Source organism: Calliopsis andreniformis, chromosome 7 (assembly GCF_051401765.1).
Source record: "Calliopsis andreniformis isolate RMS-2024a chromosome 7, iyCalAndr_principal, whole genome shotgun sequence".
NCBI classification, from domain to species: domain Eukaryota; kingdom Metazoa; phylum Arthropoda; class Insecta; order Hymenoptera; family Andrenidae; genus Calliopsis; species Calliopsis andreniformis.
The window spans coordinates 10,482,895-10,494,418 of record NC_135068.1 but is presented as its reverse complement, the minus strand read 5'-3'; the positions used below and the strand labels follow the sequence as shown (position 1 = coordinate 10,494,418).

At 37.4% G+C, this 11,524-nt stretch overlaps 2 protein-coding genes across 2 annotated transcripts; one reads left to right on the top strand and one right to left on the bottom strand.

Annotated features, from left to right (window-relative positions):
• Window positions 1-1,459: 1,459 nt before the first annotated feature.
• Window positions 1,460-3,217, bottom strand: LOC143181948 (2-oxoglutarate and iron-dependent oxygenase domain-containing protein 3). The gene is made up of 5 exons (XM_076382693.1): window positions 2,962-3,217; window positions 2,214-2,651; window positions 1,992-2,145; window positions 1,800-1,926; window positions 1,460-1,725 (listed from the first exon to the last, which is right to left on the bottom strand). The coding sequence occupies exons 1-5, from the start codon at window positions 3,099-3,101 to the stop codon at window positions 1,574-1,576; spliced, it is 1,011 nt and encodes a 336-aa protein (XP_076238808.1). The 5' UTR covers window positions 3,102-3,217; the 3' UTR covers window positions 1,460-1,573.
• Window positions 3,218-3,724: 507 nt separating this feature from the next.
• Window positions 3,725-11,138, top strand: LOC143181947 (serine/threonine-protein kinase dyf-5). Its single transcript, XM_076382692.1, has 11 exons — window positions 3,725-3,843; window positions 3,901-4,015; window positions 7,554-7,799; window positions 7,963-8,084; window positions 8,153-8,365; window positions 8,764-9,111; window positions 9,199-9,363; window positions 9,509-9,619; window positions 9,713-9,982; window positions 10,465-10,676; window positions 10,752-11,138. Exons 3-11 carry the CDS (start codon window positions 7,644-7,646, stop codon window positions 10,862-10,864), a joined length of 1,710 nt encoding a protein of 569 aa, XP_076238807.1. The 5' UTR covers window positions 3,725-3,843; window positions 3,901-4,015; window positions 7,554-7,643; the 3' UTR covers window positions 10,865-11,138.
• The last annotated feature ends 386 nt before the right edge of the window (window positions 11,139-11,524 follow it).

The window sequence follows — 11,524 nt, the reverse complement described above, 5'->3', positions numbered from 1 at the left end:
TTGAAATTAAGAACTAACAAAACACTTAATAGATAATCCACGACTCTCTGTCCTTTAATATCATTTATTTATTACTTGTACAATTATACTTAGTAATTGTATTTTACTAAATATAAACTATTTATTAAGAACCACACAGTGATAAATTACATTAAAATAATAATATTCTAGCATTATAGCATTTCTAAGCATGTACATGAAATTTCTAGGAACCAACTCTACGAAAGGGGTGCAAGGTTTTTAATTAATTACTAATTACACGATCTTTTTTGGTTGCATATTAAAGCTGAAACTCTTAGCTACATTCAAGAATACTTTTCGCTCGAGTTTTGTTCGGGATTAATTAATTATTCATGATTTTTCAAGTAGCGGGAATGTGAACATATTGTGCCACTAACTTTGATTTCTATTATCCTATTGATTTGTACATTCTTAATAGGAACATAGAATGATGATAGAGGTCACTGGGTAGCGCCAGAGAGAGAGGGATAACTATGCAACAAGGATAGAATATCTGCCACTAACTTTGATTTCTATTACCCTACTACTGTGAAGATTCTTAATAGGAACATAGAATGATGTTAGAGGTCGCTGGATAGCGCTAGAGAGAGATGAACTACTGTGAGACAAGGATAGATATATCTGCCACTAACTTTGATTTCTGTTATCCTATTATTTTCTAGATTCTTAATAGGAACATAGAATGATGACAGAGGTCGCTGTTAGACAAGGATAGCTAACCTTTTAGAGTGAGAGGGAGATAGTAATTTTTTAAATTTGACGTGGCTTGTAAATAATAGATAAAACAGCTAATTAACTTATCATTTATGCACTTTTATGATTGCATATTGAAACTGAGACCCTCAGCTACATTCAAGGATAGATTTCGTAGGAAGTTTCTTTGCGATTAATTAATTATTAATGATTTTTCAAGTGTGGGGAATTCGTAAGATGATATTGTACAGTACGTATGCGAGGTTTTTAATTAATTACTAATTACTGGGGATTAATTCACGATCTTTTGTGGTTGCATATTAAAGCTGAGACCCTTAGCTATATTCAAGGATAGATTTTGTCGGAGTTTTCCTCGTGATTAATTAGTTATTAATGATTTTTCAAGTGCGGGGAATTTGTAAGATGATACTCTACAGTATGTGTGCGAGTTTTTTCGTTAATTACTAATTACTGGGGATTAATTCACGATCTTTTTTGATTGCATATTGAAGCTGAGACCCTTAGCTACATTCAAGGATAGGTTTTGTGGGAATTTTTCTTGTGATTAATTAATTATTAACGATTTTTGATATGTAGGTTAGGTCTGGGTTAAGTAAGACGCGACTGCACAGTACGTACAGATACTAGATTTTTAATTATTAATTATTGAGGATTATGAATGTTCAGAAATGACATAAATAATGAAAGACAATAATTAAAAGATATATCAATTAACGCACACATGTTTCTGAAATAAAACATTTTATTTAACACGATTATGTTGAACATTAAAAATGATAGTTTCTGTACAAAATTGAATGGAATGTGTAATTTGTATTCGTTAAATCGATGCATTTTTCTATTTCCCTTGTCTGGCACGGTAATTTGGATCAGAAATCGCAGCACGCGGATCACACGTGAAAGACACAGTTAATGCATAACGAACTCCAGATAGCACTTTCTCTACTGCGTGCAAATTTTCACTTCCTGAGGTGAACATAGACACTCTACCTGCAAACCAATATTTTTTTCGTCCTTTAAATACTATTCCTAATAAGTAATCAATGATTACAATTATTATTTACCTTTTCTGGGTTCTATTGTAGTATTAACATTATCTTTGTCAATGAATATAAACCGACCTCCCTGAAAATCTCTCCCATAATCATTCAGATAGAGTAAAGATGTATAAAAGAACGATTCATATGTTTTCTGTAAAAAAAGGTGTAAAATTTAAGTACTGTTAATTAAGCATAATTAGTTAATATATTATATACCTTATCAACATGAGGATGCCAGTATTCATCATGTATTGTTTTTGCAGATGCATTAGTCATCCTAGAGAAGAATGTAGGCATTGTTAAATATATTTTATCAGAAGGTACCCCAAAATTATGTGCCACTGCATGTTGTATTTTAGTTTTCACAACCCTGCAAGCACAAAATTCATATAAAAATGTTGGTACAGGTATTTTATAAACAATCACATATCTACATACTTATAGATCGCAAAGTCAGCACTGTTAAATATTTTCTTCGCTTCAGGCAACGTGTAAATATCAATGAACTCCTTGCCCTTGCTTAATGCACCAGAGTGGAGGTCCAAAATGCTAGCACCTCCGTCAGAACCACCTAAATTCAAACCATTCACTGCTATTTTTAATAAGACATCAGTTTCTGTAGACGAAACCAACTTGTCTGAAACTATCCTTCCACATTTTTCTGGCACACAGTCTGGATACTCGCTCAACTCAGCTTTGTAATCATCTGAACACTCTAAGTGCTGTGTGCGGCTTACCAGAATCTCCCTCTGCTTCGCTAGATTCACCTCTTTAGTCTGCCTACTGTTATACCAAACTATGAACAATACTGCAAGTATTAGGATGCAACGTGACCACACCTTCTGATACGGGAATGTCACAGAGGGACCATACTTTCTGAAAAATGATATCAATCTTTCAAGTCTCAGTCACAATACACCTTAATTGGTAAACATTATACTGACACAATTTATTACCCAAATGATTGTAAATAATTAAGACAGACACAATATTAAAGTCAGAAAATATTTTTTGTGAATGTAAACAATTCTTGTTTAGGTATAATACACTTAACCTATAAAGTAGAAGTATAAATTGAACCGATACTAAGGATTATAAGAGGAACAAAGCATAAAACAGCAATCAAGTAGAAAATAAAGATATCCTAAACGTCGAACGAGACTAAATATCATTTTCTGTTACATACAACTTGACATTTTCCTTCGAGTTTTCTTTCACAGGTTCCTTCACAGTTTCTTTCGAATTTTCCTTCACATTTTCTTTCGGTTTCTCTTCTTTCTCTTTCTTCACCTGCTTCTTTTTCCCCTTTTTAACGTCCTGCGACATTTCTCAAGTAATTTCACGTACTCCAAACGTCAATCGCGCTTAACGTCTACAAATACGCTTAAAAATCTACTTGCTGTCCATGCCGCTACTCGACCTTAACATCACCTGGATCATTATTCAAATGAATGACATTCTGTCATTTTAAATAAGGTAATTCCATTAATATTCGAATAATTCGAATTGCATAAAAAAAAAACAAAAACATACTTGCACAGTAGGACAGATACGAAAGAAAAAATAGTGTTGATTTTTTGGACACTATTTTCATATGTGCAAATCTCGAAAAGAAAAAGTCTGGACTTTTTGCAAACATCTATCCTTAGATAATAAAGTGGACTAGGGATCCATAAAAAATAATAGACACTGAAAAATATTACGATTTAGTAATTTAAAGCATTCGATCTTTCGATCTGAGAATGGGGAACGAACGTGTTCGCTGCCAGCCTGAAAGGACGCAGTCTCTAAACTGCCAGTCGCGAAGATCGCCATGAGATCAGCACATATGTCTCACGCGACGGCGCGTGAGCGGATATTTGCGCGAAGCAGCCTCATCACGCGTCGTCGCGTGAGCAGCAGTTTGAGAAAGCCTGTTGCTTAGATCAGTAGTGAAGGTGACGTTATGAAAAAAACCGACCCTTGAGGGGTTAAAAGGTTAGGTTTGGTTTTTTCTCACAGTATAAAAACATTAGGACCTTGGAAGGTTCATCAGCAATTATCTTTATGAGGGGAATATTTTATAATAGTAAGCTTCTTGTAACCATGGCCCTCGTGAATGGTTTAAACAGAGGCGATATTTTAGTTTCAGGTAGCATTCGTAACCATGGCTACATGGCGAAGCATGGCCGCTCGATTAACAGTCAGTGAGTAACCGTTGCGCAGAAAAGTACGTGGAATGGTGATCTACAACTCCTTTCGTAAGTAAACATTCGAAATTGTTAATTTCCATCACGCGTCGTCCTTCTCGCGAGTGACTGTGCTTTCGAATCTTCGGCACTTCCGGTTCGTCTTTTCGAAAGATAAACAATCTGGTAAATTTATGACACTCCTTTATGGTGAAAAATTTCAGCCAAGTAATTTTAGAGATTTTCTTCTTTTATTTAGCTTAGTAGGAAATTCGAATCAATAATTTTGATTTTTGTATCGTTTTCTGAAAATGTCGCGACGGAATTGGAGGGAAACATGATTCAGGGAGGAACCGGAAATGGGGCTGTTTTTTAGAAGCTGTATTCCTCACGTTTATTATTTTTTCATTGTTCTTTTTCTGGAGACTTCAGTTTGTAGTATTTCCGTATTTTATGAGAATTGGAATCGTATTTTTATATCCAGTTGATATTATTTCATTTTGAAATATTTCAAAGATTTGCAGAATTTTCTCATTTTATTACACATAAATTGAGAATTAGGGTGATATTTTTATATTTATTTGCCATTTCTGTTAAACACACACTATTAATTGGCATTAAAAATCATTTCATTTATTTATTTCTTATTAGGTCAACTCTTTCATGTTTTCCAAATGCGTCCCAATGTTTCCCATAGGCAGGAACAAATTGATAAGGAATTAGAGAAGTACTGATAGGATTAAATATTCATTTCTGCATTGATATTAGATCAGGAGCAAACAACTTAGAAAAGACTATTAAATTACACTAATGGTAAGATACTTTAGTTTGAACCGTACTCAACAAATTGCTATTGACACAATTTTGCAGATAGAACACGTCTCCCTTTCTCAAGAACAAATCCGTGTATGGTACCCAAAAGAGAAACACAATTTTTTAAATAGGACCATGAAGCAGTTTGGTAAACATTTCATTTTAAAAACTTGGCTAATAGAACTATGGAGTTGTAGAGAACTCTGTCAATATAAGCTAGAAATTAGTTGAATAACATTGACAAAATTATTTGATAATAGATCAATTGGATAAGGGAGGTCCTACTCAGCCCAACTATAGAGGAAAACAGTAACTACAGAAAAGTTTGAAGTTGAGTTCTTTACATTTTTGGATAATTTTGAACATTTTATGCCATGCTTTAGTGCAAAATAGCAATAAAATATTTTTAGTATATACTGTTCTTCTCCATAGTTAAACAGTACTATAGTTCAAAGCCACAAATCTATAGCTGTAAGGCAAAACGACTTGTACCACAAAAATTTGAGTTAAGACCTCAATTGAGATCTAAACCACAGAACCCATATTTGCAGAAACTAGGAAGGGCAGTAAAAGAAAGTTTCCCTTTCAAAATAGGGGTTCAAGAAGACAAGTCCCCAGAAGGCAACATTGAAGCTGAAGGCTTGTGACTTGATTTTGCCTTACATCCACAAGAACTAGTTCTCCATTTATCCTGAAATTGCTATTTGCAGCTGAGTCAGCTCTGAAACATGTTTCCTTAAGTCTCGAGCCAGCGGAAAATCTATATTCTTGCGTGTCCAGCTGGCCAGCAGGAGATCCTAATCGCATGCGAGCGTAAGAAAATGCTAATCTCGCCCAGGGCTGGCCTCGATTACTTCCAGTTATAGGACAGTCCTCGTAGAATCGGCTGACCTGTTCACTGCAGGGCGTAACTGGGTTATCGTGGGCAGCTGTTGATGTATCGTTCTACGCCGTGCCTCTTGGAACGTCGAGGAAAGTTGGAAAGTGGCGGTAGTTAGGCTCTAAGCAAAAGGCACCTTCTTATGCTTGTAAAGTCAATTTGAATGTCACCAATGATAGGCTAAGCAGTCAGCTCGGTCTTGTCTTCGCGCACGTTCGTTTTATCGATGCGTCGCGGAGGGTTGTGTACAGAATATCGTAACGAGAAATGACGAATCGATCGGCCACGATAGGGGAGCAAGTCATTGCTTGATACGACTGTTCTATGCAAAATACCTCCATAAATCTGAGAAACTAAGAGGAAACTTTATGAAGCATATTTGTTCATGTTAGAAGGGTTTATAAGGAATACTGTTTCTTGGTCAGACACTCTTCATCTACTGAATATTTATCAATAATTGTTGTTCTACAATTCTACAGAATTTTCAAGTTAATTCTCTTTCTCTTCTTTTAGAATTTGAGGTTTTAATAAGGATTTCTGAGTCAGACATTCTTCTTCTACTGAATATTTCAAAATAATCGTGGTCCTACAATTCCACATAATTCTTATCTATTTTTTAGGACATAAAGCTCTAACAAGAAAGTTCACATCGCTTTCAAACGTAAAGCGTATCGAGCCAGCTGCTGTTTATTCATTTATTAGGGCGTAGAGCACACGCGTCATTAATAAAATCTACTCATCGATCCAAAAACGAGTAACTTCGTCGAAAGTAGCTGAAATTCTGTTATCAACGTGAATATCAAAGTAGGCGATATTTCTTCATAGGGCATGCAGGCACCCGCAGAGTACTTTATACATAATTCAGGGATGATAATTACGATTGCCTTTGCATTGCAGTCAGTTCTCCACTTTGTGCATTGGAACACCAAAAACAAAATTGGAGCTTGTATTTTTTAATTAAGAAAAGGTAGACCTCCATTTTTTTGTGAGTACATTTCTCTATGAGTCTATTCAAACTTTTCATTAAAATTGATCACTTCTGAAATTTGGAAATATTATATATGTACTTGTTTCCAGTTTTTATGAAGTTTGACATCCCTTTGGTAGGAATGTCAACGACCTCTGAAGGTCATTTGAGTGCAGAGAAAAATGAAGGGTCAAAGGAAGTAGCTATAGCAGCCTTATATTTTTTTCATTGAAGGGTATAGAAACTTCGCTGACATTGTGCCAAGTTACAAGGCCGATAGAGCGACGAACTAGTGTTCTAAATCCTAGTTGTTACTTCCTGCTAAATTTCTGAATTTTGTTGTTCGCTTCGTATCGCGAACTAAATCTACCTTTCCTGATAAGATTATAGTCTCTAATTACAGCGAAATATTTATCATCGCGAAGTAAATAGATAACATTTCCTAGAAACACATCTTGAACCCAGACGAGATTTTCATTTAGATAAAGTTATCTCTACAACTTTTTTTCTGTACACAAATTAATTAGTCATTCAATCTGCAATCACTGATTAGAGCTTGGGGAATTTCTATTAATTAATTATTCACGTAACACCAAAATAACACGTTGAAGTGTTATATTATCGATCCTCGGTGAAAACTGAAGTGGCTTTGTACACGATGTCTCCTTATTTTAGAAACAAAAGGAAGATTCCTTTCATTCATGTTTTTGGAAGATTTGCGAATGTCATTCATCACAGACCCGTCAGACTTATCGGTAGAAATCAATATCAGACTCGTTACTCTACCTACAAAAGGTCATCGATCGTCCTTGACGAGAAGAGACACGTGGGCGGCCTAAAATTTCATTTTAATTGATGTTCTCTTGAGAGTTTCCTACTGCATTTTATATTTACGTACCAAAGCGCAAAGCAAGAACGATAAATGAATAAAAAAGAACTCTGTGTTGCAGGATTTAATAAGATGCACGAACAGAGTCCCGACGCGAGCCAGCTCACGAGCTGAAGACATCTCAGGACACCTTTCTTAATCCTCGTCGACGATGAATCGATACATCACTTTGAACCAATTAGGCGACGGGACGTTTGGTTCCGTCGTCCTTGGAGAACGCATCGACACAGGGGAGAAGGTCGCCATAAAGAGGATGAAAAGAAAATACTATTCCTGGGAGGAGGCCATGAATCTCCGCGAAGTGAAAGTGAGAAGATTATATACCTAGAAACGTATTTGCAAAGCCAGTTCTTGGTACAATGAAGAAGCAATACAAATACTGGACCTGCAAATATGTTTTGGAGTCTGATAAAATGATCCTGAGGCTTTGAAGAATGTGAAACACTAAAACCAAGTCTATTTCCTTGTAGTCTCTGAAGAAACTCAGCCATGCGAATGTGGTGAAGCTGAAAGAAGTGATTAGGGAGAATGATGTGCTCTATTTTGTCTTCGAGTACATGAAAGAGAATCTGTACCAGTTAATGAAGGATAGGTATAGTAGCAGTTCTTCTTCTGAGCTTTTGTTTCTTAAAAAGATACTAAGTTGCGTATATTTGATAGGGACAAGCTCTTTCCTGAGCCAGTGATCCGAAATATAGTGTACCAAGTGCTTCAAGGACTGGCTTTCATGCATAAACACGGGTTCTTCCATCGCGACATGAAACCTGAGAATCTACTCTGCATGGGGCCAGAGCTAGTAAAGATTGCCGATTTTGGATTAGCCAGGGAAATAAGGTCAAGGCCGCCTTACACGGATTACGTGTCCACTAGATGGTAATCAATAAAAGTAGTTGACTTAAGGATTAGGGTAGAAGAGTCAATAAGTTTGCGGAATTAGTGGCTTAAAACAGGGTCTGAGACTTGTGGCCACCTCTATGGCCCCCTCCCCTCTTTCCTTTTTTCCTATTCCCATTTTTTTTCTTATCCCTACCTTCCCTTTCTTCACACAAGACGAAGATGAGAGTTATTTTTTTAATGGTTCAGCTTTCCTCTCAGTTGAAGAAGGATGTATTAAAGAAGAAAATTAGTAGCAAGCTTTTAGCTTGCAAATCCTCCATCCCAAGAATTTATTGACTCTTTTTCTTGTGAAGTCGAACAAGATCCTTCAGAGCTAATTAAGAGTTAATTAAGAGCTAGTGACCTCAGTCTCATTAATCTTAAATCTGTTCCAGGTACAGAGCACCCGAGGTGCTCCTCCACTCCACCACTTACAACAGCCCCATCGATATTTGGGCAGTGGGCTGCATCATGGCCGAGCTGTACACGTTTAGACCTCTGTTCCCAGGCAAAAGCGAGATCGACGAAATCTTTAAGATTTGCTCTGTGATCGGCACTCCTGAGAAAGACGATTGGCCAGAGGGATACCAGCTGGCTGCTGCCATGAATTTCAAGTTCCCCAATTTCACACGAACATCACTGAGTGTTCTGATACCAAATGCTAGTCATGAGGCAGTGGTTCTCATGGAGGACATGCTGCAATGGAATCCGATTAAGAGGCCCACTGCACAGCAGTCTCTGAGGTAACTGAGATTTAAACAGCACTGTATATGAACACTGACAGGCTCTAATACTTAAAATTAGGATTACTGAGGAAGCTTGTCTCCTAGGTACCCCTATTTCCAAACGAACATCCCTCGAGCAATAAACAGTAAGAAGATCGGCGTCACCTCTCAGCGCGATCTTGTCCTCAACAAAGTAAACCTTCCACCCCCAAGTCTCAAGCAGTATAATTATACTCAGCAGGATGGCCTCGATAACTCGCTAGAGTCCAGGTAAAACGATTCGATTTCTCTTAAGTTATGTCTCCGTCTTCACTGTAGCTGATCCATGTATCTAAATCGCCTAAACACAAGAGGCGATGAAATGCTGCTCATCGCACACATAGCTTCCATATTAAACGAGACGTTCCTTCTCCAGGGTACCAGAGAAGCAACAGCAACCGATGCTCCCGCTGCTGAACCACAATAATTACGTGCGCGATAGCAATCCCCCGAAATGGGACGAAGACGATTTTGCCGAGCTCCTGGGGTGCGTTGCACGAATTTCATAATCAAAGCCGCAATTTTGTGGGTCTCCTTAGCCCGCGACTTTATAATCTAATGCCTTGATTGTCCACGTCAGAAGCAAGATCGTTCCCGAGAATGTGAATGCAAAGCTTGCCCCAGAACGTCTGTACAAAGAGAATCGTGGCAATTGGAACGGCAATTATTTGACGGACAGTTTGCAACAGGGCAATGGGAACTGGACGCTGCCGAGCTGGAACGAGCCAGCCCCGTTGAACTGGAGCCAGTCGCAAACGAACTTGAAAAATGGCCGAAAAGTCTCGGCGAAGCAGCAGTACCTGAATGTCACTCGATACGTCGCTGGACCGAACACGAGCCTCTCGTCCAGGTATCGAACCCTTAAGAGAGTCCTGAACCCATGCTCGCTGATTGTTTTGGGATACCTGCTGACGTGCTACCTGTTTTGGCAAAAGGAACTCCAGGAGTTCCTCTTCGATTTTGCGAAAGAATTTTCTGGCACGCTGATCTTGAAACATCTGAAAACTTGTGTTCATTCTATGGAAATTTATGTGCTGGAATTGAGAGATCTAGTCTCGAGGCAGGGCTCAATAGTGTACGACTTTCTGAAGAATTTTAGCGTGTCTCTTTTGACTCAAATTTCGACCAGATTTTTCAGATTTTGATAGTTCTTTTTCATCATCCATCGTGGCAGAAGTTTTCTATCGCATTGATAAAGGTTCCTAATCTTTCGTTTGTGATGTTCTTATTGTAAATCCAAAGTGTTCAATAAAATAGTTCAAACATTTCTGGCCCCAGTTATCTGTTCTCTTCGTTGCCGCGTATGTCTAACATTTTTTTTCGTTCTTGAAGAAATGGCGACTCGGACACGAACCGACCAAGACTGATACGGAATTTGGTCGGTCAGCCACTGGAGAAGTACGAGGAATTCACAGATTCCTTTTGGGTGCCTAGGAACTCCATCGAAAATCAAACAAGACAATATTACCTCCCGCGGAATCGTTACATCGCAGATCAGACTTTAAGGTTGCCTTATCCCAGTGTCTATGGTACGCAAAATATCAGTGAGTACATTAGCTTCAATTTAAGCAAGTATCTTTCAATCTGGATCGATTCTTAATGGCCTATTATTTGTCTAGAAATTGCAAACAAAGGAACTCTTCAATCTGGCGTCTATGGAAGTGCGTTAAACGCAAAAGGCAGTGGAAGCCTTCATGGTCGGACCGATTGGGCTGCTAAGTATCTAAAGTGATTTTAAAACAGTTCTGTACGATTAAATTAGCATATTCATTTCTTAAAGCGACTTCAACTGTGATAGAATGACATTGACCATTTCATTGCGTTGTGAGTACAATCTAAATGAATGGCAAAATGGTTCAAATGGTAAATAGAAGAGGAACCAGTTTGCTGAAACTGACAAAAGTGTTTTAGGAATGTAATCACTTTATCGATCATTCATTTTCTTGGCTGTTTGAGTGATCACAATCTTAAAATGGATCAGTCTTAGTTTGATAGGAGAAATTGTAACTTTTGGTTTTGTTAACAGGTTATTTATCGAGTGATGGTATCTTTAAGTTATTTATACTTTAAGACGATCGAAATATTGTGGAAGTTAGTAATGGTTAAATGATAGGCATTAAGAATGTAATGATTGATTCGTAGTGAGTATAATAATTGGATAAGATATATTAAAGAGTATGATATATTATATATACATATTTATTATTTGTACATATCAATTGCGATATGGAGTAACTTCTGATACATGGAAGATTAATGCAAAAATCAATTACGTTTGCCTCTCTTTTTAAAACTGATACAGCCTTCATTGACTACGTATCAAACGTTGTTCAGAAAATTACTCCATTTTATGTCTAACACATTGTTCAAAGACTAGGACAGTACGATGAAA